This window comes from Neurospora hispaniola, assembly GCF_033458365.1.
Source record: "Neurospora hispaniola strain FGSC 10403 chromosome Unknown B0T23scaffold_6, whole genome shotgun sequence".
Lineage (NCBI taxonomy): Eukaryota > Fungi > Ascomycota > Sordariomycetes > Sordariales > Sordariaceae > Neurospora > Neurospora hispaniola.
In genome coordinates, this window is record NW_026944411.1 from 2,839,546 (window position 1) to 2,863,792 (window position 24,247).

The 24,247-nt window shown below is 52.4% G+C and overlaps 9 protein-coding genes across 9 annotated transcripts; 5 read left to right on the forward strand and 4 right to left on the reverse strand.

The window, feature by feature from the left end:
* The first annotated feature begins 719 nt into the window (after nucleotides 1-719).
* Nucleotides 720-3,109, forward strand: B0T23DRAFT_201303 (ATP-dependent RNA helicase). The gene is made up of 5 exons (XM_062833389.1): nucleotides 720-1,049; nucleotides 1,788-2,198; nucleotides 2,252-2,612; nucleotides 2,668-2,925; nucleotides 2,979-3,109. The coding sequence occupies exons 1-5, from the start codon at nucleotides 824-826 to the stop codon at nucleotides 3,025-3,027; spliced, it is 1,305 nt and encodes a 434-aa protein (XP_062691131.1). The 5' UTR covers nucleotides 720-823; the 3' UTR covers nucleotides 3,028-3,109.
* A 507-nt stretch (nucleotides 3,110-3,616) lies between these two features.
* B0T23DRAFT_201305 (uncharacterized protein) lies at nucleotides 3,617-4,219 on the forward strand. Its single transcript, XM_062833390.1, has one exon. It carries the CDS (start codon nucleotides 3,813-3,815, stop codon nucleotides 4,158-4,160), a length of 348 nt encoding a protein of 115 aa, XP_062691132.1. The 5' UTR covers nucleotides 3,617-3,812; the 3' UTR covers nucleotides 4,161-4,219.
* A 1,109-nt stretch (nucleotides 4,220-5,328) lies between these two features.
* B0T23DRAFT_414384 (uncharacterized protein) lies at nucleotides 5,329-6,223 on the forward strand (the record flags this gene model as incomplete). Its single annotated transcript, XM_062839564.1, has 1 exon — nucleotides 5,329-6,223. Exon 1 carries the CDS (start codon nucleotides 5,483-5,485, stop codon nucleotides 6,221-6,223), a length of 741 nt encoding a protein of 246 aa, XP_062691133.1. The 5' UTR covers nucleotides 5,329-5,482.
* Nucleotides 6,224-6,357: 134 nt separating this feature from the next.
* On the reverse strand, nucleotides 6,358-7,753 carry B0T23DRAFT_385440 (uncharacterized protein). The gene has a single exon (XM_062837535.1). The coding sequence runs from the start codon at nucleotides 7,605-7,607 to the stop codon at nucleotides 6,468-6,470; it is 1,140 nt and encodes a 379-aa protein (XP_062691134.1). The 5' UTR covers nucleotides 7,608-7,753; the 3' UTR covers nucleotides 6,358-6,467.
* A 981-nt stretch (nucleotides 7,754-8,734) lies between these two features.
* Nucleotides 8,735-11,100, reverse strand: B0T23DRAFT_342893 (heterokaryon incompatibility protein-domain-containing protein; the record flags this gene model as incomplete). Its single annotated transcript, XM_062835911.1, has 3 exons — nucleotides 8,735-10,502; nucleotides 10,562-10,658; nucleotides 10,737-11,100. The coding sequence occupies 3 exons, from the start codon at nucleotides 11,095-11,097 to the stop codon at nucleotides 8,762-8,764; spliced, it is 2,199 nt and encodes a 732-aa protein (XP_062691135.1). The 3' UTR covers nucleotides 8,735-8,761.
* A 611-nt stretch (nucleotides 11,101-11,711) lies between these two features.
* B0T23DRAFT_430890 (uncharacterized protein) lies at nucleotides 11,712-12,736 on the reverse strand (the record flags this gene model as incomplete). Its single annotated transcript, XM_062840278.1, has 2 exons — nucleotides 11,712-12,563; nucleotides 12,626-12,736. The coding sequence occupies 2 exons, from the start codon at nucleotides 12,734-12,736 to the stop codon at nucleotides 11,712-11,714; spliced, it is 963 nt and encodes a 320-aa protein (XP_062691136.1).
* Nucleotides 12,737-14,999: 2,263 nt separating this feature from the next.
* On the reverse strand, nucleotides 15,000-17,613 carry B0T23DRAFT_201390 (kinase-like domain-containing protein). The gene is made up of 3 exons (XM_062833392.1): nucleotides 16,730-17,613; nucleotides 15,641-16,679; nucleotides 15,000-15,587 (listed from the first exon to the last, which is right to left on the reverse strand). Exons 1-3 carry the CDS (start codon nucleotides 17,430-17,432, stop codon nucleotides 15,224-15,226), a joined length of 2,106 nt encoding a protein of 701 aa, XP_062691137.1. The 5' UTR covers nucleotides 17,433-17,613; the 3' UTR covers nucleotides 15,000-15,223.
* An 888-nt stretch (nucleotides 17,614-18,501) lies between these two features.
* On the forward strand, nucleotides 18,502-19,713 carry B0T23DRAFT_201427 (WW domain binding protein 11-domain-containing protein). Its single transcript, XM_062833394.1, has 2 exons — nucleotides 18,502-18,734; nucleotides 18,815-19,713. The coding sequence occupies exons 1-2, from the start codon at nucleotides 18,662-18,664 to the stop codon at nucleotides 19,561-19,563; spliced, it is 822 nt and encodes a 273-aa protein (XP_062691138.1). The 5' UTR covers nucleotides 18,502-18,661; the 3' UTR covers nucleotides 19,564-19,713.
* A 1,297-nt stretch (nucleotides 19,714-21,010) lies between these two features.
* Nucleotides 21,011-23,519, forward strand: B0T23DRAFT_455448 (major facilitator superfamily domain-containing protein; the record flags this gene model as incomplete). Its single annotated transcript, XM_062841233.1, has 2 exons — nucleotides 21,011-21,917; nucleotides 22,105-23,519. Exons 1-2 carry the CDS (start codon nucleotides 21,197-21,199, stop codon nucleotides 23,517-23,519), a joined length of 2,136 nt encoding a protein of 711 aa, XP_062691139.1. The 5' UTR covers nucleotides 21,011-21,196.
* Between the last annotated feature and the right edge of the window lie 728 nt (nucleotides 23,520-24,247).

Below are 24,247 nucleotides of genomic sequence, written 5' to 3' on the forward strand. Positions count from 1 at the left end.
TTTTGCTAGTCTTGTGTCTCGTTTTCTATTGTTCTTGTGTTGGGGTATTATTTTTTGGCTGATATTATTGAGTGTTGCTTTTGTCCATTCACGGTTTGTGAAAGACCGGTTGTTCTTTGTCGTTTGCAATTGGTGCCAAGACCGGCATGCAGTTGGCATTCACTGTGGATGAGGGCGGCGCTGCAAGGGAGTGACTGAAGGTGTTCGGAAGGGTCAGTGCGTCACTCATGGACCGGGAGCCGCCAGAGCAGGGGCAGCTGGTATGATATGCCAACATGGGTGCTCAGCCACAGTTGCCTCATGAAACAAGGCGGATTGCCAGCTGGCGTCCTCCTCAAACCTTGGGCTCTTGGACTGCAACAAGCGGGGCGGCCACGCCTGCGCCTCGTCCAGGTCACGCCAACAGTCACGACGGGCGGGCCACGGCTGGTGGTGGCCGGTGGTGCAGCGCCCCCCGGGTGCGTGTGCGTGACTGGAGCAGCGACGGGAACCTGAACCTGCTGCTTATTTTGGGACCTTTGATCCGTCGCACCCTCCGACTTTTCAACATCTTCCAACTTCCATCAGCGCGTCGCCTCTTTTCCTCTCCACTTCTTCTCCGCAGCATCACGTAGCCTTCTGCCTCGACTGGTCTGCGCAACCTCATTCGACTCCAGCAATCTCCCACTTTCTTTCTTTTGACCGGATTTCTCTTCCCCAGCTTTCTGTTGTCGCCTTTGTCGTAGTCGTCGTCAGCCGCACATTCCAGCCTTGACACGCTCTCTCACTAATTAATCACAACCACTCACCCACCACTTCCACCACCAACACCACAACCGCCAACATGTCCGCCGAGGAAGATCTCATCGACTACTCTGACGACGAGCTCAACAACGAGTCCGCCGCTCCCACCAACGGCAAGAAGGCCGAGGCTGTCCCCGCCGGCCAGACTGTCGACACCAAGAAGGGCTCCTATGTCGGCATCCACTCGACTGGCTTCCGCGACTTTCTGCTGAAGCCCGAACTTCTTCGCGCCATTGCCGATTGCGGCTTCGAGCATCCCTCGGAGGGTTAGTCCTGACAAATTTTACCCCCAGCTTATCGTTACACCTCCTGCCTCAAACATCGGGTTCCGTCCATCATCGCAAGCAAATACAAAAGACTATACTGCGTCATCATGGGCACTTGGCACGTCGGAAGAGGAGCACCGAAACGCGCGCCGCCGTCATACGCCTTGAGGAGGAAACGTGGTGCTTTGGCGGTTAGCGTCCACCACCACGACCTACATCATCACTTTGTTCACGCTTTGCGTCTCGGAAACGAGCGTAGGCTGTCCGCGCCTCTGAGCGCTGCTGGAATTTGGCACCCCGGTACACGCGACCACGATCACGGTGCCGAGGTGGAAATGGCACAATGGCGAGCGGAGAGCGATCACCCCAAAAGGCTCACCCTCGGGCTAAGCACCCTTGGGCCCTTCAATGGGGGATCCCCGGTCAAGGGAGACTTTGTCCCCTGCGGTCTCGAAAGAGTCGTCGACCTCTTTATACTAGTCGTTGATGACTGGTGATGTCATGGAACCGTTACAATGCGTGACACCATCACGAGACGCGTCTCTTCACTCGATCCATGCTCGGAACAAATATGATGTCGGCACCGCGCACCTACGACGGGAGGAACGGATAAACGAAAAAAAGTCTTTTTGCTGCTGCGACGATGGACGGGCCCTTCGCTCTCGATATCACCCTGTCCTTCTTCGTGCCCAATTCAAAGCTTGCGTAACTCGATTCTAATCCGGTCCTCGAATACAGTTCAGCAGACATGTATCCCCCAGGCCATGCTTGGTGGTGATATCATCTGCCAAGCCAAGTCCGGTCTCGGTAAGACGGCTGTCTTCGTCCTTACCACTCTTCAGCAAGTCGAGCCCGTCGCCGGCGAGTGCTCTGTCCTCGTCATGTGCCACACTCGGGAGCTCGCTTTCCAGATCCGCAACGAGTACAACCGCTTCAGCAAGTACATGCCCGACATCAAGACCGGCGTCTTCTACGGTGGTACTCCCATCCAGAAGGATGCCGAGGTCCTCAAGAACAAGGAGACCCATCCCCACATCATTGTCGGTACTCCCGGTCGTCTCAACGCCCTGGTGCGCGACAAGCACCTCCGTCTCGGAAGCGTCCGCATGTTCGTTCTCGATGAGTGCGACAAGATGCTCGACCAGATCGGTAAGTTCCCGTTGTAGTCAACAGCCAACCGATGGTCACTAACCCTTAGCTAGACATGCGCCGCGACGTTCAGGAGATTTTCCGCGCCACTCCCCAGCAGAAGCAGGTCATGATGTTCTCCGCTACCCTGTCGGACGAGATCAAGCCTATCTGCCGCAAGTTCATGCAGAACCCTACCGAGCACTACGTTGACGAAGACACCAAGTTGACCCTTCACGGTCTTCAGCAATACTACATTCCTCTTGAGGAGCGCGAGAAGAACCGCAAGCTCAACGAGCTTCTCGACGAGCTGCAGTTCAACCAGGTCATCATCTTCGTCAAGAGCACTCTCCGTGCTACCGAGCTGGACAAGCTTTTGCGCGAGTGCAACTTCCCCTCGATCGCTGTCCACTCCGGTGTGAGCCAGGAGGAGCGGTATGTACACCTGTCCCGACATCATTGTGTGGGCGCCTACTGACTCTCCTTATAGTATCCGTCGTTACAAGGAATTCAAGGAATTCAACAAGCGTATCTGCGTCGCCACTGACGTCTTTGGTCGTGGTATCGATATCGAACGCATCAACCTTGCCATCAACTACGATCTCCCCGCCGACGCCGACTCTTACCTCCATCGTGTCGGTCGTGCTGGTCGTTTCGGTACCAAGGGTCTTGCCATCTCCTTCGTTACCACTGACCAGGACAAGGAGGTCCTCAAGGCCATTGAGAAGCGCTTCGAGGTTGCTCTTCCGTAAGTTCGCCACACCTTTTTCGTCCACCAAACATATACTAACCACGCTATAGTGAGTTCCCCAAGGAAGGTATCGATGCCTCCACCTACATGGCTTCCTAAATGGTTTATCAAAGATAGGACAGTATGTAGCGTGTTTTGAGGATAGATAATGTGTCAAGGGCTTTCGGTCACAAGTTTGTCTCAGGCTGAACTCTCCATGTTTTTTTCTGCTTTATCTCCTGTTTCTTCTTTGATCATGAACTGGTGGAAAGCTTGATTGGTTCTAAAACACAACAAAACAAACGAAAGGGAAATGATGACGTACGCACGGAGCTACGAAAGGCCCAAGAGGAGAAAAGCTTAAGAGTTCTCTTTTTTTACAAGGTCGGAAGCGTTTCGGCTTGTTGTTATGATAACTGTAGCTTGGGTCTGATAACTGGGACAAAACAAGAGCCTGCATATTCTTTTCTGGGAAGAGCTTCATCTGGGTATTGAGATGTGGGAGTGTGTGACATGGTCTAGAGACAAAAAGTAGACTGATTTGATGCACGGCAGCTTTGTCGGTTCAGCCTCCCGCAGCGTAATCAACACGTATTCTCGCATCGGTTACCTTGTCAACTGCCAAGGCCTATTATTTTACAGTTGCAGTTCTGAATTATACGCAGTCGGAAGTAATACGATTTTTTTGCGTCAGTGTGGTCCCATAGGAAGCGCGTGGTTTTTATATCAACAATGCCGCCAACGACAACGAAACTTCTTATTCCACGACTTACACAAAAGGGGTTTTCCCAACTCCTTCTTTCACCTTTATAAGTATTCCTTTCATTCAATGGTCCATCTCTCCAAAACAACATCTCCCTACACAGTATAAGTCCAACCAACACACCCACCCACCCACAAAAACAATGAAAACCATCGACGACTCCGACGAAGACCCTTCTTCCTTCTGGGGCAAAATGGAATACGCCCGCGTCAAACCTTTTGCCGCCCAATTCTACTCTCCCAATTACATCGAGAAGTACCCCTTCGATTCCTTCGACCCTTCTTATGCCAACAAGCTCGATCTCTCTTTCGCCGCTCTCTCGCCCGCCGAACAATTCCTGCGTTTACCCAAGGGCATCGTCGAAAACACGGATGGGTACCTCTCTGAGGGCGACCTGCAGTTAATGCTTACTTGGTTGGGGGACCACGCCAAAGCGCAGGATCAGGAGTATCTGAGGAAGGTGTCAGATACACGGAGTAGAGCGGGTTGACGGGTCCATCCGCAAGGCCTATGGAGACCTGAAGTCACATATGCGGTGGGAAAAGGTGGTTGACTGGAGACTATGGAAGGCGGCGGTCATGGGGGTTGTCGACGTACTTGAGTATGTTTATTTGCCCGTGGAGCTCAAGGTTGTTACAGAGTCGGGGCAGGAACACTTCAAGATTATGGAAGCTTCGGGCGAGCTGAAGGTGTATGGCGCCAAAAAGAAGCTTGGGGATTTGTTACTGAAGTTCTTCTTCGAGACGGGAGTTGACAAAAAGGAGCTTGTCAAATGGGTGAAGTCAGAGAAGGACCTACATCGCAAGTTGGGCATGTTACTCGAGAAGATGACTCAGGCTGGGATGGATAGGATCAGAATGTAGAAGGTCGCTAGGCCTTTTGGGATCAAGTTGTAGGGTTTCTCATTGAAGGGGGGAGAGGAGAGAGCAATGGGATGTCGTTTACTCGCCCAAATTTTCTTGGTTGAAAGATGTTTAAGATGGATCTGGCAGTCCACTTCTTCCTACCAATCAACCAGTTTCTCTCACAATGATCTGCTTTGTTTTGGGAGGTACTCGTGGTCGAGCACCGACGAGCCGAATGAATTCTTGATTTCGTTCATGTGAAGAAAAAGATCTCTGGGACCCAAAGATATGTGAGAGTTCTTGATTCTGCAAAAGAGAAGACTGACCAAAGACCCTGGGGGCTTGGATTTTCCTCAGCTTTTCTTGTGGCCAACCAGACTCGCAATCAGTTAGTCACCTTGGGAGTGGCTTCCTTGACAGACCTGAGCTCCTTCTCTGCCAGTCATTGCCGCTATGGCTTCCTTCCATTTTACAGGGTGTGCCTTCTGCTGTTGTCTTCCTTCGAAGTGGGGTAAGAGAGTTGATAGTACAGGCAGGTACGAGGCAGGTCTGCAGCAGTCCGATAGTTCACCCTTCGAACAGCACTCTGCCCTGTGGACGCAAACTTCAGGTTCAAGAACTGCGCTGGACCTCGGATTCAACAAGCAAGGTTCAGATGGAAGGGGCGTTTGTGGGCGAGACTCGTTTGGGCGGAGACCTGATTCTCCCTCCTTTCATCAACCTGTACCCCTCCACAGCGATCCTTCAAGTGAACAGCTGAGATTCCAACTACAGTTGTTTTCTAAACCTTTTTCTTTCTTTATTCTTGTTTCCGTTGACTCGGGTCATCGCTGCCGCTGTAACAAGAGTTTTTTTGTCATCTCCCCGTGTGCAGGGGTTTCCATGCCGACGAGAGCATCGTGCTGCCCACATCCCACAGTACATCACCAGATATCCGTCTTCCTTGCCGGGCCTTTGACCCCTCAGCATGGCTTCACCCGTGGTCCCTCGCAAGCGGCGTCGAGCCTCCTCTGCAGATTCTGGCGCCAACCAGTTCGCGTCTGAACAACTCGCGGCCCTCCCAAAACCCATCAAAATGAGCCCAGAAAGCCACATTGCGACCGAAGACCTCAGATTCATACTCTCCTATCTACCCCTCTCGATGGTCATCGACATATTGACATCTGCAGTCTCCAATGACCAATCTCAAGCTTGGAAGATTGCTGAGCGTTTCAACGAGTTCATTATCCCGCGGAAGCTCGAGTGTGTGAGAAACAACGACGTCGAGGGTCTCAACTCACTCCCGGGTCCCTTCGCCAGATCTGCTTCACTTAGACATCTGTCCACGGCCACTGTGTCCTTGATACTCTCTCATTTGCCCCCCTTCGCAGTTCTTGACATGCTTGCCTCTGCCGTTCCTTCTGACCAGAGTCTGGGTTGGACGATTGCTAGGCGGTTTAACGATCATGTCATCAGGCGCAAGTGGGAACTTACAAAGCTGGTTGAGGATGAGGCGGCTCGCGGCATGCCCGAGACTCCAGCCAGGAAGACTGTGAGCATTTACAGAGGCAGAGACCTTTACATCATCGACGTCCAGGATGTCGTTGACCGTCTGAATTCACCCACTTGGAACGGAAATGACTCTACCCGCGAGTTTAGCGATGAAGAGATGGAGTGGATCAACAAGTACGTGCTGCCGCTGGGAGTTTGTCAAAGTAACCGCGAGTAAACCACCTCGCGAAAGAAAGCAATGACACCAGAGAACAGGAGGACTTGTTACGTGGGAGGAAGGAGGCAGCACTCGAGGCAAGGTTGTATGGGATGGTTCATGGCATGCATACAACACGTGCGTTGTCGCCAGGACATGGAAACAGTATACGAATTTTGAGTGTAAAGACAGAACAAAAAGTTAGGTTCCCTTTGTGAGGGTTACAAGCAGGAATTCATCCACATCCACTTCTCTAAAGTCGCACTCAGATATCAAGTTCATTTGCCAACTCCCACGCGTCACTCATTCCATGCCTAGCCATGTTCACAAGCACCGCTCGCAACCTCTCGTAAATGTCATCTCCCGGGCGGACCCAATGCACCGTGAGATTGACTCTGATCTCACACAAACTGCGCAATAAAGAAGCCCATCCTTCCTTAACACCGCTCATCATGACGTGGAACAAGACATTTGGATCCTTCCAGTCCACGTGTGAGTTTCTTTGGATGTCCGTGACATCTTCAAAGTAGATTAGCTCGAGCACGCTGATAACACCATCGACAGCTGCCCGTACCACCCTCCAGTCGACCTCCCCCACCTGCGACTCAGCGTGCGCTTTTAGACGCCGCGTAAAGAGCCGGATGAACCGCCCAATTTGGGCGGTGAGTCCCTCACAATCCCCAATAGTCACAGACTCGTCGCTGGCCGAGAATCTTGCAATTTGTTGCCTCAAGATTAAAGCCCCGCTGTTTAAGTCTGCAACCAGCTCCTGGCGAACTCTCACTTCTTCATCCTCGACTTGTTTCCGTATGTCTTCTTCCTTCGCAATCCTCCTCTTCCTCTCCTCCTCCTCCTCTCGTAGCTTTTTTTGCTGTTCATCCGCCCGCTGCTTTGTTAATTCTCTCTGTCGTTCCCTGAGTTTCCTCTCTCTCCTCTCTCTCGCCACTGCTTTCTTCCTCTCCTTTTCCGCCTGCATCGCCCCCCTTATCCTTTCCACTTCCTCCTCCCCCAACTCCCTCTCTAACTGTGACCTCCTTGATTCTAGTCTCAGATTAAACCGCTTCGCAATGCGCCATGCCTCGCGCTGATGATCAACCAGCCAGCTCACGTATCTGTCGCCCCTGGACTCGCCCATGTAAGCCAGCATTTTATTCAAGGCTCTGCCGTCGAGGTAGTTGTCCACATTTTCCACAATGCCCTTGGGAAAATGACAAAACTGCTCCTCAAGGGGGAGCGACTGGAACTCAGGGCCGGAAAAGTAGTCGGGATCGAATTGGTTCCAGTCGTATTCTTCCACATAGTTGGGCGAGTAGTATTGGTGCGCGAAGGGGCCGACGCGATGTTGATCGGCGATTTGGAAGCAGTCCCAGAGGGTCAAATCCGCGCCGCGCCTGGGAGGAGGCATGGTGCTTTTTTCTTGTTGTTGTTTCCGTGGACAGATATGAAGGTTGAATGAAGTTGCTTTGGGTGATTGGGATGGTTTTGTGTCGAGAAAGATCACAACGATAGGTCGCGTTCCTTTCCAAAATGGCGTGTTGTCGTCAACTCGTCGTCACTACCCTAGGTACCTACCTACCTATTCTACTATTAGTGTGCTAAGAGCGCCCTGCAGCACTGTTCATATAGCGGTTTCGGTGGATCACAGCGTATGTAGCAACGCACCATGTCACGCCAACACCAAAACAAAACAAAACAAACAAAACAAACTACGACACTCTCGAAAAACAACCAGCCCCGAAAATAAGTCTAGCTTCCAAAGAACCGAGAATGACTTGCAACGCTTGAGGCACGCTTGAACCAACTAGACTTCCACAACTTGGGGGTATCATGCTCATATCGCCTACTACCTACCGCCTCATGGCTTCCTTCCTTCCACTCGATTTGCCCTAGCGCTACCTACCCGGCACCTCCTCCACTTCTACCTCTAGACACCTTGAGCAAGAAAGTATGTAGCTATTCGAGCGGTCGTGAAAGCTGAATATTACTACTCATTTATAATCCGTAAAAGCCGTTACCAAACTGTGAAAAAGGCTGTAATAACCCAGAAACACATCGGCAAGAGTCCTTTAGGACGAAATTCTTGAAACCAGGAAGTGCCGGTAGGTTGGCTTCGAAGGTAAGATATAAACATACTAATACATTGGATGAGTGATGGAGGAGACTTTACCTTGTGTGTGATGTAATCATTGTGACGTGTTCGGTTTCTTCTCCATTCGGATGGTGGTTAGCTCTGGTTGTAGCTTTCACATTTGTCATGCGCTATGTCTGGGGCGACAAGGTGCTAGAGGCTCAAAGTACGCAGTAGGCATATTTTGGGATACTCATAGTATCATTTGATATTGTTTGAAGACAGTGAGTCGGTGTCGAGGTGTGATATGTCAAGTTAGACTAGGCCAAGTTGATGTTGCGCGAATGTTGGGTATTCCTAATTTTCCTGGTAACAAGCCGTTGTTAGGGAACTGGAAAAAACCAGGAAGAAAAAAAAAAAAAAAATCAACCAGGGCTTAATCAAGCATGTGTATCTCCTATATATTTCATTTTGCATCATATTTCCGTGTGTTATATCAGTATTAGCTTTCCGGGTTCCCAGCCCGCTTTAAAAGATTCTGAGATATACCGAGCAATGCCAACCCGACGATATGTACATCTAGAGGCATCACCTTGTACAACCCTTGTCAAAAGAAGTCCTTCAAGGCAAAAATCCCATTTCCCTGCAAAATAATGCTCTACAGGTGTTTTCCTGGTGTCACCACTAACATCCTCGATGCCAATCACCAAGCACACCAGTTCTCCCGTACCCTGAAGCAGCTCATCCACATCATCAAGGTAAGCCAACCCAGCCGCAACGTCATGCATGATCAGGACTCCTAGGTTCCTATCTTCCTCTTCAAGCCCTTCGTTGAAAGCCGAAACCTCGTCGAGACGCTTGATCCCAGAATCGAATTGCACAAGCAGAGCGTTACGCAGTGTCAACGTGGCATCGGTAAGAGCGCCATAAGGATCGTTATGCTTTGGTGATCCCTTCATGTCTTCAACTTCAGGAAACCCGTTGTCAGGTTGAAAAAAGAGCGCTGGTAAGAACTTAATGGAGGAGGAGCTGTTTAGCGATGCCCAAGACCAGCTTGGTGCAATGTATTCTGAAACTCGCCTGGCGGATCTGTCAGGACTGGCCCAGAGCAGACATTGGGGCATATGTGTGCTCCAGAGTCCAGCCACGTACTTTGCGTTGGGAAACAGAACCTGATAGGAGTGTGCGATTCCAGAGAGGGCAATGAGCTTGTCGGTTGGAATTGCCAAGGACCGGCCAGAGTACTCCTCGACAAGGTTTTGCCATTTCATCCGCATTTCCTTTGCTTGATCCACCGTGATCTCGGACGTACTTGCCATAGCCTTCCTCAATGTCATTTGGCCTCGATCGAACAAAGGCCAAGGGTGTTGGGTACATGCTTTTCCCTCCAGGCACTCCCATAGTAGTTGCTGATGTCCGAAATGTATGGTTCTTGTTGAAAGTTCCCTTTCCTGGAGCGTCCAAGCCCGATACCGAAGAGGGCTCTGATCTCTTGAAGCGTAGTATTCCCCCGACCACCTTGATCTTGTTCCCTTCCATGCTTGCACCCGATACTGGTCGTTTTGATTGCCACGTATCTCGTGGTTCAGCAGAAAATCCGGCCGTACCATATTGAGCCCCTGGCTACTGTCGCTGGAGCTAAGAGCCGCCAGAGTACAATAAGAATGGGTGTATACCTTGGCCATTAGCGATGCCTCGTGCGCCCAGTCTGCTTCATCGTCCTGTATGATGCAGAGCGAATCAATCCAGAGGTACCGCTGTCCCAATCTTCGTGTAATTTCGACTGCATCCTGAAAAGTTTTTGGCAGACTTGAGAATAGGATCCTATTCATATTCGCCGCCAAGTTTGCTCTCGTTGTAGTCGCAGGTCGTTTTTCGGGGGGTCCCCAACAGTGACTTAATGTCAGATACGGCGGCTGTCTGTCATTGTGGTTTAATGTGTCTTGTCGTAAATCAACAAGTTTGACGTCGTCTCTGTAAGTAAATGGCTCGCCGCGTTCGAATGCTTGGAGATCAAGAAGTCTGGTGGGTATAAAGTCCTGAACGGCCAATGCTGCGCGGCAAGCATCTCCATGTTTCTGCTCGCATCTACTAATCCACGTCTTCATGAGTGCCACGCTATACTCCATAGCCTCGCAGGACGCAGAGGAACTTTCAGGGCTTCCCTTCTTTGTGTCTTGAAGCCAGATAAGTGAGTCCGTCACGTCGTAGCGGAGCTGATACGGGTAGCCTCTGCAGTCACTGTCAGCTACCTAGAGACGTAAAGTTTGAAGATCAACATCTACACTTACCTAGTAGCAGCTTCGCCAAAGTGTGTAGACAAGCGCACTGGGCTGAACAGAGTTCCACATTTTTGTGAGGTGTTCTGACGCCGCCACTCAATCAATTCTGTCGTAGAAAGGTATGTATATGAGCTTGAGAACCATCCTCAACGGAAATCATGTCACAACACACCTTGGCACCTACTATGTAGATCCTCGCCCTCATCGAGAAACTGAGGCCAAGGGTCTCTTATCTCGAGAATCAACCCGAAGTATATCAAGCCGCGGGGACCGCCGAGAGGCATACTCCGGTCAAGCTTGCTGATTTTGTATGAGCAAAATTTCGAGATGTCGCCTTTCATTCGCCACGCAGCAAGGACTTGGCAAAAGTGACAGCCCTTTCCGGCCTCTGCTTCCAACTCTTTTACATTCACCACCAGGTCGACCTCGGAGTATGGTGCGATCCAGAAAGACGCTGGAAATAGGCGACATTGTTCTCCCAGCTGGTGTTCCATCTTCAATGAGCTTGACTTTATTGTCGACGTTTGGTTCTGGTGATGTTCCATGTCAGACAACGAGTGCATCTGAAGAAGGTAAGAAATAGTTGATGGGAAGAAGAAAGCCTTTATAAACTTGCAATGTGGATTGGTGAGTAGGCAGCCTTACCGTCTGCCCAACGTAGCATGAACGGAATCGAGGAGGTTCCAATAGGTAGGCTTAGTACTTACACAGCCCCCAGAGCTGTCTGTCAAATGACGTGAGTAGTAGTCAGTAGGTCGAATACAAACCATCCGCAGCAAGAAGACGCTTGCCGAAAGAAGAATAGAGGAGAGGGCATGCCCAACTTGGATGGGAATGAATAAAAACATCACATTGAACGGGGTGGTGGGCCACGAACAATAAGGCTTGCAAGCGGTCGTCAGCATCAGGTAAATGGTATCTCGTCAAGAGGCAGAGACAAACAAGCTAAATACAAAACAGAGGAGGGACTGAAATTATCAAACCTGCCACATGATGGAGTACACTCGGCAAAGCACTTCCTTGCTAAAAGTAAGCTTTTCCCCATACCAAGGGAGCATCGAAAAAGTGTCCTCCACAAGCATCGTATCACCCAAACTCCAATGAACATAAGACATCTCAACCTCAAATCCCAAACCTAGCCTCATCCCTCTCTCAAAAATCAAAGCAACCCAGCAACCACCACAATCCCCCCCAACACAGCCGCCCCAACCTTAACTCCCACACCCGCACCAGCACAACCAACACTCGCCGCACCGCTACTACCACTCCCAGTCGTACTAGCCGCAGCCTGCACAACCCCCAACACCGTCGTCGCCTCCTCCTTACTCTCCTCATTCACCGCATACCCAACCGTCGCCAACCCCGTACTCGTCGTAAGCTCCATCACCTTCGTCACACTCCCATCCCCACCCGTCGCATCCCTCGTGATGGTCTGCACGGCCGTGACGGTCTCTGTCCCCGTGCTCGTCAAAGTCCATCCCGCGCCCCATATGCCCCAAGGTCCATTAGCTTGGCCATTACCATAATCACCGTGACCATAACCATGACCCCATCCCCACGGCCCGCCAGCCCAGGGTGATCCATCCCATTCACATCCTGTCACGGTATACACGCCACCAGTCCAAGTGGCGGTGCCGGCCCAGCCATGGTGGGGACCCCATTGGCCTGTTCCTGTTCCCGTTGGACCTCCGTGCCCGCCGCCCTGCCACCAGCCGCCAATGGGACCGTCATCGTGGCTGCCGTCCCAGGCGCCCGTGAAAGCAGGGAGGGAGACGGTGTAAACGCCTGTAGAGCCGGCGGAGGAGCAAGAGGAATATTGGGCGCAGAGAGAGGAAGAGAGGGAGGAGTAGGAGGAGTGAACGGTGGGCGTGGCGGAGCAGGCGGAGACGAGACAGGAGGATGCGGCGTCCTTGCGGGATCGGATGTCAGAGGAGTCGGATGCGCACCAGTCTGTTGGGGCGGGCCAGGAGGTGGTGCTGGCGGCGGACCAGGCTGAGGAGAGGCAGGGTTGCTGGGTGAAGCGTTAGGTACCTGAGTGGTAGAGGAGGGGAGAAAGGGAGGGGGAAAACTTACTGCGCACTCGGGGGCTCCGGCACCCCACCAGGCATTGGTACGACCGAGCATGCCTAGGAGGGCCATGGAGGTGTAGGTGAGGATTTGGGGACGGAGCTGATGTCGTTCCATTTTGTTTTGGTCTTTGCTGGGTGATTGACTGATGGTTGTGCGCTGTGAAGGGTAGAGGAATATATGTGAGTAGTGTTTATGGTGAGAATCTTGAAGATGAATGAGAAGAACGTCAGGCTGGCCTGAAACAAGGAAAAGCCAAGATACGAAAATGGGAGTGATAGAGCGTACCCAACATATATATACATATGATACGGGATCGTAGAGAGTAGCACAGCCGAGCCGCTTTATACATCGGACCAACATGTCTCGGGACCCTGCCTACGGTTTACCATGGACCGCACCCCAAGGGCGAGGAAACCTGTCAGGTAGGGGGTAGGTACCTGGCAGCCCGACAGACAGCAGATTATACATCAGTCCTGGTCACAGCCAACCATACATACTGAAAGAACCCGAGTTGTAAGCGGGAAAATACCAATGGAAGGCTCATCAGCTGTATGAAATGGGGCTGGTGAGTGTCAGGGTACACAACATGGACATAAGGCATGCACTTGCGCGTACATCCAGATATTCCTTTCCAAAAGTCAACTGTGCATAATGTTAGGTACAAGCCCAGCTGTACGTAGGGCACGGGGGTACCTACTTACCTTGGCCACTCCCATCCGTCATTGAACATCGTAAACGGGACTAGCTATGTGCCATGAGATCAGACGCGCGGCGTCTTACCCACAAGCAAGGTCTTCTCGGAATCGGAATTGAGGCTTCAGAAAGAATCCGATTATCTTTTCATTCTGTGGCATATCTTCATGCCTACTCAGACTACCTAACTTGAACAGACAGCTTGAAGAAAGGGAAGAATGGAAACGGCAGGGGTGAGATAGGATGGATTGGTGGAATGGAGAGAGTTAGGTATGCTTGCGCGTCTCCCTCTCGGATTTCCACCTTGTACATCCGCAAAAAAAGAAGGCGGGTAATGCTTCCGAACATCGGCCAAAGACAGATAGATAGATCTTGATTTCCTATTCTGGAAATCATCAGAGTCTAAAAAGAAACCGCCAGACAAGAAGTTCGGCGCCGAGAGGGAAACAAAACCCAAGATGCCGTTGGAGATGCTGATGGTTGTCAGTTGTCAACAGTGCTTACTTACTACATCAGACGAGAGCATTATTCGATGAAGACGCGTAACCCCCCTCTACCCGAGACAGCCACTTTTCCAAGGGATCAGCAGCTTTCCCTTGTTTGTCAAGGACGAGGTTGTATGTGATCATTCACACTTCCCTCTCCCTTTCCCTTGCCGTAAGCTCGGGACCGAAGGGACGGAACGGGAGGGTAACAACAAGGGGGGCCCGCTCAGGACCCCAGAAAAAGATGATGAGGGTCGGCTGGCACAGATCCAATGGGAGGTTTCTGATGCCACCTGGTGTGGTGTAAGAGGGGCGTCATGACTGGGACCCCAGAGGTTTGAAGCCCAACCCCCAGGACTGTGGTGCCGGGTGAGTGGCGTTTGATAAGTTGGGGAATGTCCGTAACGGCGGGCGCAAGACATCCTAGCCTCGGTCAGCGGCCGACGCTGCGCAGGAATAATTCAGGTGGCCGCGTCTGGTCATGTCCTGCCTGGTTCGTTTTTCATCGGGCATCGGTGTCTTGAAGCGTCCGGAGCATGTCGTTTTCGAGCTCGGGTTTCTGTTGATTGGAGACGGTGATGGAAATGTAGATTGTTTATGCACAGAATGCGGTTGATAGTGGAGGACGTTTTCCCCACGTAATAGGGCTGAACGCCCCCCCTGAAGGAGGAGTGTGTTAGCGTTTCAACGCCTGAACTTCCCTGGACGGGATCTTCGCAGGGTTCCGTCTATCCATGGTGAGATCATAGGTATCCCCTTCCTCTCTTTCTTTCTTTCTTCTGCCCTAGGTACCATACCGGCTACATCGAGACCGCTGACGACGACTCCAACGGCCCGGTCCCGAGAATCCTTTCTTCTCCAACTTCGCCGCCCTCGTGGCACCAATGCCATTTTGGGATATGCTAAAGGCTTACTTGCAGCATCCCAATTGTTGCTGTAGGTGTACCCTGACGGACGTCTGATTACGCGGTCCATTACTGTCCTACCAACCCTCGAGGCTGAAGCGAGTCACCACTGCATTCAGCCTTGTAAACTGGAGGCTCTTCATTGCTGCAATACTCCCTACTCTGCTACCTATCACTTGCTTGCTTGCTATGCTCTCTTTCTGTTGTAAGCCAGATAATGGTGATAACCCCCCTCCCTACTCGGCCTCCCTTGATACTCTGACAGAATCCATCCCTTCTCATGCCAATCACAGCAAGTCGTATTCTCTCCCTGCATACATCTGTTGACCATCTGCCGTGGTCCACCGGGACCGGCGCGAAGGGCTTTCCATATTACTCGACAACGGGTATCGACCATCCCATGTATCCGTACCGCAATTCCCACAAATTAAAATACTCTCGCCCTCGTCATGCTGAAACAAAATTTGCGATGATGGCTCCTGCCACTCCTCTTCGTCCTGTTGTTGCCGGTGCTGGCTCTACAGCATCGTACCAAAATTGTTGCTCTCCTCAAATGGAATTGGCTTCCTCGGACTCGCGCCATCATCCGTCGCCGGCTTGCGATGACGGAACGTGAACCCGACGAACAAGCTCTTGTTCATCTCCTCGCCACGCTCAGCCAGACCCTCAAGCGCTTGCTGCTTCTCATGCACCTCCTTGTATTTGGCCATGTCAGCCTCGTTGCTGAAGTCGTCAAAGTAGCCGGCATCAGTTTCCGAGTCCAGCTCGGGCACGAACGGAGCCTTAGTCTCGCGCAGAATGGCCCAGTCGACCTCGGCAAAGTAATGGTGGGCATAAATATCCTTAATGTTGTTGAAGCGCCGCGATCGGGAGTTGATGCAACTATAAGCTGGTTAGCATCTACGCTCCATATCTTCTTGTCACACTATACTTACGTCGTGATGAAGCTCCATGTCCGGTTGCTGAGGAAGTAGTTGGGGTCTTCCCAGACCGGACGCTTGAGAACCTCCTTCCAGTGCTTGAGATTGCGCCAAGTCTCGTCTGCGGTAGATCCTGCGAAAGGCGGGAAACCTGTCAGAGCCTCAAAGAGCATGCAGCCCAGACTCCAGTAATCGACAGTATAGTCGTACTCCTCGCCCCTCAGCACCTCCGGGGCCATGTAGTCTGGAGATCCAACAATCGACTTGGCGTAATTGGTATCCCGATCACGCATTGTCCGGTAGCCCTCTCTTCTCTCGGCAACGGTTCGCTGGTCCATCGGCTTGCCAAACGGCACCGAGGTCTCAGATGCCTTCTCCAAGCGAATCCTCATCGACTCGATCTTGGCAGGGGCAAGGAAACCAGCCGCCAGGCCAAAATCGGTGAGCTTGACGTGGCCAGTCGAGTCGACTAGGAAGTTCTCCGGCTTGAGATCGCGATGAATGTAACCCAGCTGATGAAGGGCATCGACCGCGCAAAACATCTCGGCAATGTAGAAGCGAGCGTGCCGGTTTGAGAGCACGCCAGTATTGTTCAACAAGGTGCGGAAATCGCCCCCCGGCACGTACTCCATGGCAAGATAAATGTTCTTGTCATCTTGGAAGGAGTACAGCAAGCGCACCAGCCAATCGCTCTTGGCGGTTGTCAAGATGTCTCGCTCCGTCAGCACATGTCGCACCTCGTCCAGCTTGAACAGCAACTTCTTGCTCATCACCTTGAGCGCGCAAACCTCCTTGGTGTCCTTCTTCTGGGCTAAAAAGACCTGTCCGTATCCACCTTGACCGACCTGGGTAAGGATTTGGAAGTCGCCCTGGCGCAGTCTCACTCGTCGCTTGCGGAGATTAGCACGTTCCCGACCAGCGTACTTGTGCCACATTTGCTTGTACGTCTCCTCGTCGGTCTCGGGTGGTGGGGGGAATTCGGCCTTGAAGGCATTCAGACGGTTTTGTCGTTGTCCGACATAGGTGAGCAGGTCAAAGTAGTAGTCAAGGAAGTCTATCAACAATTAGCACCAGCAAAGAGCAACATGATGTCATGATCCTTACACAGCTGGGTCACGTTGACCAGTCGCTTGACATTGGGCTTGTTTAGTAGCTCGCGCTCCTCGGGAGTGAGGCCTCTCGACGTGTTAAATCTCTTGACCGTGGGTGAGGCGCGCTCTCTTGTCTGGTAAAGTTCCTGTCGGGAGAGGGCAGCATGGCTGCGCTGATATGTTGGCTCAGTGGCAGGGTCGCGGGGGTCGCGGGGGTCGCGGGTCACGACTGGTGGTGTGTTCTCCTGGTTCTGATCCCTTTCCTTTCTCCTGGGAGTGGGCACAGGGTAAGGTTTCGGCAAGTTCTTGTCCACCTGCTTGTGGACGACACTAACAGCACTGCCATTGCCTGTGAGGTCCTCAAAGGTATCATCGCCCACGTCTTTGAGGTTGCTCTTTCCAGGCGAGAGAGGCGTGGCCACACTCTGGGGACGGCCGAGCTTGATGGGACTGTCGAGGGCACTTGGGGTCCCGAGTTTGGATGAGGTGCCGGGCCTGGATGACGTCGCAAGCTTGGTGGGCGTTGAAAGCTTCATAGACTCGAACGCGGCAGGCAGCTCATTGGCGCCAGGCGGGAGGGTCCTCTTGCTGGGACTCCCCTGAGGTGTGCTGACGGGGTTGACGAAGCTCGAGGTGCCCGGCCTCATGGGGGTCTGCGGCCTGGTACCATCCTGCTTCCCGCCGCTGGGGAAGAAGTTTGTCAAGTAGCTAGACATGACTGGAAGCTATGCCAGATAGCACCACGTAGAAGGGGAGAGTACTCCTGAGGTGGTGTTGAGAGATGTGCTCCTGGCGGGCACGGATCCAAAGTCCAAACAGAGCAAGGTAGGGCTGACTTGCTTGGGCGATCTCAGCCTCCACCTGCAGTAGCGGTACAGGGCAGGGGAACACCGTGGGGATGGATAGCGAGGCGGGAGTCAGTCGGTGTGCTGGAGTCGTTTCTCGTCTCCTTTATCTGTACTGTCCGCGCGGCTGCAAGGCTAGACAAGCGAAGCAGTGGGAAAGCTTGGTTGGATGAATGATGCAGGAGGATAAATGGAAGATTAGAGTGCGCAACAAGACAGATTCCAGGTGGATAGCTATGGAGACGGGACTGCAAGAGGCAGCTGAAAACAAGCTGAGATGGGATGGGGCGGCCGCGATACTCGAATGGATGGCGCCCGGTCTTGGTATGGTGTATGTAGAAGTACTGTGTACAAAGCTGTTGGTCTGTGTTGACTGTTCAGTTGTTGACTTTTGGTGGGAGTGAGTGAGCTCGTCGCGGTGCCGTTGTCCGTGGTGTTGCAAAAAAGGGAACTCAACAACTGCCGTCGAGTTTTTGTTGTTTTTGTTGTCAGAGGACAGAAGCAGATGCTGGTCGCCAGCGGGAAATCGAAAATTAAATCATGCAATTCCTCCTTCATGAACAGCGACGGGCAAGTGCAGCAACCGAACCTTTGCTGAGACAAGTCCTCCCTGGCAACTGAGTGAGTTGGGCAGGAGCGGGAAGCACCTGGACCTGGCAAGAGGTCCAAGGGAAAAAGGCGGGGCAACGTCAGGTTGAATATCAACAACCTTGCCCGCGGGATGGGCAGTCGCAGCAAAAACCCCGGCAACGGGCGGGCAGCCATTCACCGATGCCACCTACACTAAGAGCGAGGGAATTGGGTGTCAATGGCTCCCCAATGCCCCCCCAAATCGCGGGGTCAGAAGGGGGGCCGGCCGGAAGGGGCTTCGTCTTAGGTGCCAGACCGGATTGGCAATCGCGCTGTGAACGGAAATGCTCTTGGCAGAGCCGTGCACTATCTTAACGCGTCATTCCGCTCCAGAAAGCTCCATCCATTTAAATTGCGGTGCCACGATCCGTTCTTTGTTTGTCCATGATTTTTTTTGTCTGCGCGCCATCACCACCTACTGTCGAGACATCAAGAACCCACTCTACCCATCGAGATAAGCAACACCGGCAATGCCCAAGGAGAAAAACTACAACCCAGTCCAAGCCCAGCGCAAAGCTGACAAGGCAAAGGAAATCAAAAAGGGCAAGTGGAACAAGACAAGGCGACATTCGGATCCTACTTACCCGCAAGCGATATACTAACAATAGCCTCACATTGCACAGGCAAGGCGCAGCAGCAGGCAAGGCGAAATGAACAGCTCGCGAAACGAAATCCCGAAAAGATCCAGCAGCAGATCGACGACCTAAAAAAGATCAAGGAAACGGACGGCAAGCTCACCTCCCACCAAGAGCAGGTCCTCGAGGCTCTCGAAAAGGATCTCAAAGCCGTCAAGAAGGCCAGAGAGGCACTAGGCGACAAAGCGCCCACCTTTGGCCACGGTCCGCGACGCGATGGAGCCCTCGGAAAGCGACGACGGGAAGACGAAGAGTCTAGCGATAGCGACGTGCCCGAAGATGTCAAGAGGATACCGATGCCGCGCGACACTCCCCCGCCTATTCCCAAGGACGTCCTAGACGAATGGTATGCCAAGCGCAGGGCGAAGCGGGCTGCAAACGCGAACCACGAGCCACTCGGCCAAGGCAGGGGACATGAGCAGCAACAGGGAGACCAGAAGACGGAGAAGCCAAAGGCACCCGTGGTTGAGGTCAAGACTGTCTACGAAGCCAAGCCTATGGTCCGCGATCTTAGAAAGGAGGCCGTGAGCGCATTCGTACCGACCAATGTCCGGCTGAAGCTGGAAAAGGGCAAGGGCAAAGGTGGTCTCATGGAACCAGAAGAAGCCGACGAACTCGAGAGGGCCGGTTACCTAAAGACCTCCCAGCCGGCAGAACAATCGGCTCATGGGCTGGAGGTTGAGAAGAGCGCCGGCCCACGTGGAGTTACCATGGAAGAGGCGGAAGAAGAAGATTAGAGGCCGCATCGAACCCTTTTTGGCGGCGAATACGAGTCTGGGATTTCATGGTTCATCAATCGACATCACACCTACATTACATCTCAAAGCAAGCGCTTCGGCCCGTGTTTTCCAAGCCACCTTGTGAGTAGGCCTGGTCCCTCTGCTGTCATATCAAACTTGGCGACGGCCTTGGCGATGCGACAACGACTGCCGAGAACCTTGGGGCTAACCAGGCTGATGGAATAAGCTCCGCCTTGGCATTCGAGAGCCGAGGCCAATATATTTGCTTGGCCGCACTGCGTTGATATCAACAGCCGATGCAGCACACGCTTCTCAGAGTCACCGGCGTCGATGTCATGCTCAGCGTAAAACAGCTCGTTGGATTTGGAGCCGGAAAAGGGAATGGACAGGGCCAATTTCCTCGGACAGCCCAGCAAATGGCTTACCGTGGGGAAAAAGAAACCGTTGACCCATCAAGACAGGCCCACAACAAAAGAACACCACCAGGGTAAATTGGGACATCGCCAGTGACTGGAATCAGTCATACCGACGCTTCCTGCTGCGCATTACGGTTCCCGCCATTCGGCAAGCCCTAGCGCCGTTGCGATTAAGCATGGGCGCAGAGATCCTTCAACCTCGTGTTCTACAATTCCCTGCCGCTACGTTAGGGTCCTTCGACTCAAAAATCAGCTTGAAGGCTATTCGAGATATACTGTCAATGCCAATTTGCAGCATCGCTCCAACAGACGGAGCCAGGTGAGGAACACTGCCTCGCCGAAGGCTTAGTTACGCAGCGGAGTTGTTAGCTTTCATCCCCGCAAGCGAGCGTGGAGCTCTGCAAGGGTTCACTCCAAGTATCATTTGTCAAGATGCGGAAGATGACGGGAAGGGGACCGTTGGCATCTATCCAAAGTGCCCCTGGGTCGCCAACGGGAGTACACAGTCCCAAATTTGGTGACGGTTGGTGACACGGATGTGACTTGGGAGCCCCTCCCGGAGTAACAATGACAGGACAAATCGTTACATCGTTCAAACTGTCAGTGTCTGCAAGTGCAAGAGGAGTTGGTTGATATTGTGGCTGTCTAAGCACCTCATAACTAGCAGTGATTTGCACCCCTACGTAGTGTTAGACTTTGACTCCGTTTCACTAGTGATTTGTCCAAAAACAAGGCCTTAGGCTCACAGTCCGGGAACCAATTTGCAGGGGTTCCTGAGGGAGCCATTGTCCACTTACAACGGGGTCGAGCCCACATGTGCCCACGTTCTTACATCAGTCATTTCATTGTCTTCAAACCAACGGGAGTACCCAAAGTGGGCGCATACAAGCCCTGGACCCTTTTTTTTTTTTCTTCCTTTCTTTGCCGATCACCGCGTTCCCCTCGTCAGCGGCGCGATATTGTGGAGATTTTTCTTCATAGCTGCCTACGTACTAGACCATAGAGCAAACAAAACAGCCGTGTTTGATCTCGTTCTATCGTGCTGTGACAGGTAACAACCATTTCCCGTTTCGTTTCTCTTCAAAGTGTTTCAGCATTTGGTTGTCCCCCTCGAGCCTGTGAACTCGACATAGGAACGGCCTTACAAGACGTTCTCGTTTTCTTGCCCTTTTGTCTTGTCGAGGAAACATCCAGTTCCACTCATCACCGCATCCATGACAGACAGTTCTTTCCCTCGTGGCCCGCCAGGCGCGGACAACAAGACCTCAGAGTTGACTTTGGATCTCGAACAGACCTCACCCAACAACTCGAAATCAGTGCCGATCACAGAACCACCATCAACAGCCTCCATTTCCAGAGGCAGCACCACAGACCCAACCCCAAAAGACATCACATCCAAAATGCCAGAAACCGCCGCCTCGCGAAAGGCCCAAGTCGTCCCACTCCTAGATGGCCACGATGACCCTGAACCTAGCGGCAGCAGCAGTAACGCAAGCAGCAGCCGACCATCAGCCGAAAATCACCACCACCAATCCTCCTCCATCGACTCCCTCACCCCTCTAACCCCCCGTGTGATTCCCCCCTCTCACCATCCCCACGAAGACCCCAACTTCGCAGAAGACGATACCCTCATGACGGGAAAATACGCCCTTCGATCCTGGCTCACCGTCATCGGCGCCTGGTTGGCCATTTTCTCCTCTTTTGGGCTCTTGACGGTGTTATCGATATGCCAGAGCTATCTGTCGGGGGAAAACGAGCAAGTGGCGAGCATCAGCGACGGCACGTTCGCTTGGGTGTTCTCTCTCTACTTTGTGGTTAGTTTGGGTTTGGGGATGTACGTGGGCCCGTTGTCGGATCGGTTTGGGGCGCGGTATATGGTCTTGAGCGGGACCGTGTTTTTGGGGGTGGGATTGGTGGTGCTGGCTTGTAGGAGTGGTGAGTTCTTTTTCTTTCTATTTTTCTGTTGCTTGGGGTGGGGGACATCCAAGAGGTGCGAGAGGTGTGAGAGGACGAGTCGCAAATCACCTTGATGGAAGAAAAACTATGAAGTGAGGGCAGGAAAGACGGGAATCATGGACAGGACAGTAAAAATGACATGGCACTAACAATGGTAAAAAAACAGAAACATGGGCCATTCTCCTTGCCTTCGGCATCCTTTCCGGCCTAACGTCCACCTTCCTCTTCATCCCCTCTCTCGTCACCATCCACCAATTCTTCGGCCGCTCTCCGGAATACTACACCTTTGCGACCAGCCTTGCCACCACCGCCGGTCCCGCGGCCGGCATCGTCTTCCCTTATGCCACTCGAAACCTCTTCCACGAGGTCAGTTGGCCATGGACTATCCGTACCTTGGGACTCATCTGCTTCTTCCTGGCCGTCATCGCCAACTTCTTGATTCGCTCTCCTCCTTCTGTGAGGTCACCTGCCCCTTCGGTACCGACATCTCCTACTTTATCTTCGTCGGGGAAGAAGTCATCGCCACCCGGCTCTGCTGATTCTACCACGTCCATGGCTGGCGGCCCCTCCTCATCAACATCAGCATCAGCAACCCCCTCCTTGATGACAACAACAAAACCCAGCGGCACAATCCACCCTTCCCTAACCCCCTTCTTCTCTCCTTCTTACACCCTCCTCTTCCTCTCTCTCCTACTAATCCACCTCTCAATCTACACAGCAACCACCTACCTCTCCGCCACTTCTCTTTATTCCCAAGGCTACTCCTTCTCCTCCACCTTCCGCACCACCACGCTCGTAGTCAACATCTCTTCCATTTCTGGCCGCCTTCTCGCCGGTCTACTATCTTCCGGTTTTCCCTTTTTCCCCTCCTCTTCAACCACGCGCCTCAAATCCAAATCCAAATCCAAAATCGGCAGAATATCAAAAGGCCTCGGACCCTTCAACACCACCATCCTCTTCTCCCTCCTAGCCACACTTACCCTCCTAGCAATCTTGCTACCGCCCCTCCTGCATCCCGGACGAACAGGCATGTCTCCTTCGCGCTTCACTGCCTTTGCTGTCCTTTTTGGTTTATCTAGCGGCGCCGTCTTGGGGGTGGAACCTGTTTTGGTTTCTTCTTCTCTTGTCTTGGTCTGCGCCACCGCCACCACCAACAAGAACGAGAACAAGAACAAGAATAGAAAAGATGGGTTCGGGCAGTTCTTCGGCACTTTATACACCTTGATTAGTCTGGCGAGTATGGCTGGGATACCTATCGGTGCGCACCTCGTGACTGCCTGTCAGGGACGATACTGGGGATTGGTGGTGTTTGTGGGTGTTACGTTTGGGGTGGGCATGGTTGGGTTGGTATTTGTTCGTCGTAGCGTTGTTGTTGTTGAGACGAGTAGTGTGAAGAAGGGCTCGGAGGCCGAGGCTGCGGCTGCGGCTGCGGCAGTGGGAGAGGGAGATGATGGCTTGAGAGGATTCCAGGTTAGGAAGCTGTTGAGTGTGAAGGGGTGGTGGAAGGAGAAAAAGACTTGGAGGGAGCTGGGGGGTAGAGTAAGGAGGAGTTGGGAGGGTTGGGGGTTGGAGAGGATTTGATATGTTTGATTTAGGTGGGTATCGTTACACCTTTCAAGACAGTTTGCCTTTGTTCATGTGCTTTTTGCCCTTTCTATTATCTGTTACGGTTGCATATGCATGCATGATTTTGCGGTTTTTTTTCACGAAATGGGTCTGCATGGCTTCGATAGAAAAAAGGGGAGGGAGGCATCTCAGACCCGTCTGGAGTATTCATCATGATGAAGCATAGCCTTTTTCCACTAAAAGCCAGTGTTTTTCATGACCAACATCCAAGCCCACAGCCCCGGCCGGACACGGCACATCCCTCATTGCGCTCCGAAAAACAACAGATCTCCCGTGCTCGCAACGCATCACACACTCCGTCACAGTTCCAGGTCCGGTTCATACTATCTAAGTGATACCATGCCATGAGGTTATGGACTTTTTTTTGCGGCTTCGGAAGGAACCCACCGTCTCTTCGCTAGATGCCCGGGCGGGATATAAGGGCTCAGATTCAAAAGGAAAAGAGCATCTTCTGCAAACCTCAATCGCGTTGTCATTCATTGTTGTATATTGATTTACAATCAAGACTTGCTCCTCGTGGTCTTGACATAATAGTTTCCCAAGAAGCCATGATCCTTTTACCCTTGTGAATCTTTGGTCTTCATGTTGAACAGCAGTGGTGACCATTGGAGGCAACGTCAGATTTGCATGCTTAGTATTCTCCATTGATGGTATCTGCCTATCGTAAACAACAATCCAGCCAG

Excerpts from the sequence above, each read along its gene's own strand:
- B0T23DRAFT_201303 (XM_062833389.1), top strand. The coding sequence starts at position 824 with ATGTCCGCCGAGGAAGATCTCATCGACTACTCTGACGACGAGCTCAAC. Across the intron at positions 1,050-1,787 it reads CTTCGAGCATCCCTCGGAGG|TTCAGCAGACATGTATCCCC; the intron begins GTTAGTCCTGAC and ends CCTCGAATACAG. Across the intron at positions 2,613-2,667 it reads GGTGTGAGCCAGGAGGAGCG|TATCCGTCGTTACAAGGAAT; the intron begins GTATGTACACCT and ends CTCTCCTTATAG.
- B0T23DRAFT_201305 (XM_062833390.1), top strand. The coding sequence starts at position 3,813 with ATGAAAACCATCGACGACTCCGACGAAGACCCTTCTTCCTTCTGGGGC.
- B0T23DRAFT_385440 (XM_062837535.1), bottom strand. The coding sequence starts at position 7,607 with ATGCCTCCTCCCAGGCGCGGCGCGGATTTGACCCTCTGGGACTGCTTC.
- B0T23DRAFT_201390 (XM_062833392.1), bottom strand. The coding sequence starts at position 17,432 with ATGTCTAGCTACTTGACAAACTTCTTCCCCAGCGGCGGGAAGCAGGAT. Across the intron at positions 16,680-16,729 it reads GGTCAACGTGACCCAGCTGT|ACTTCCTTGACTACTACTTT; the intron begins GTAAGGATCATG and ends AATTGTTGATAG. Across the intron at positions 15,588-15,640 it reads ACATGGAGCTTCATCACGAC|TTGCATCAACTCCCGATCGC; the intron begins GTAAGTATAGTG and ends ACCAGCTTATAG.
- B0T23DRAFT_201427 (XM_062833394.1), top strand. The coding sequence starts at position 18,662 with ATGCCCAAGGAGAAAAACTACAACCCAGTCCAAGCCCAGCGCAAAGCT. Across the intron at positions 18,735-18,814 it reads GGCAAAGGAAATCAAAAAGG|GCAAGGCGCAGCAGCAGGCA; the intron begins GCAAGTGGAACA and ends CACATTGCACAG.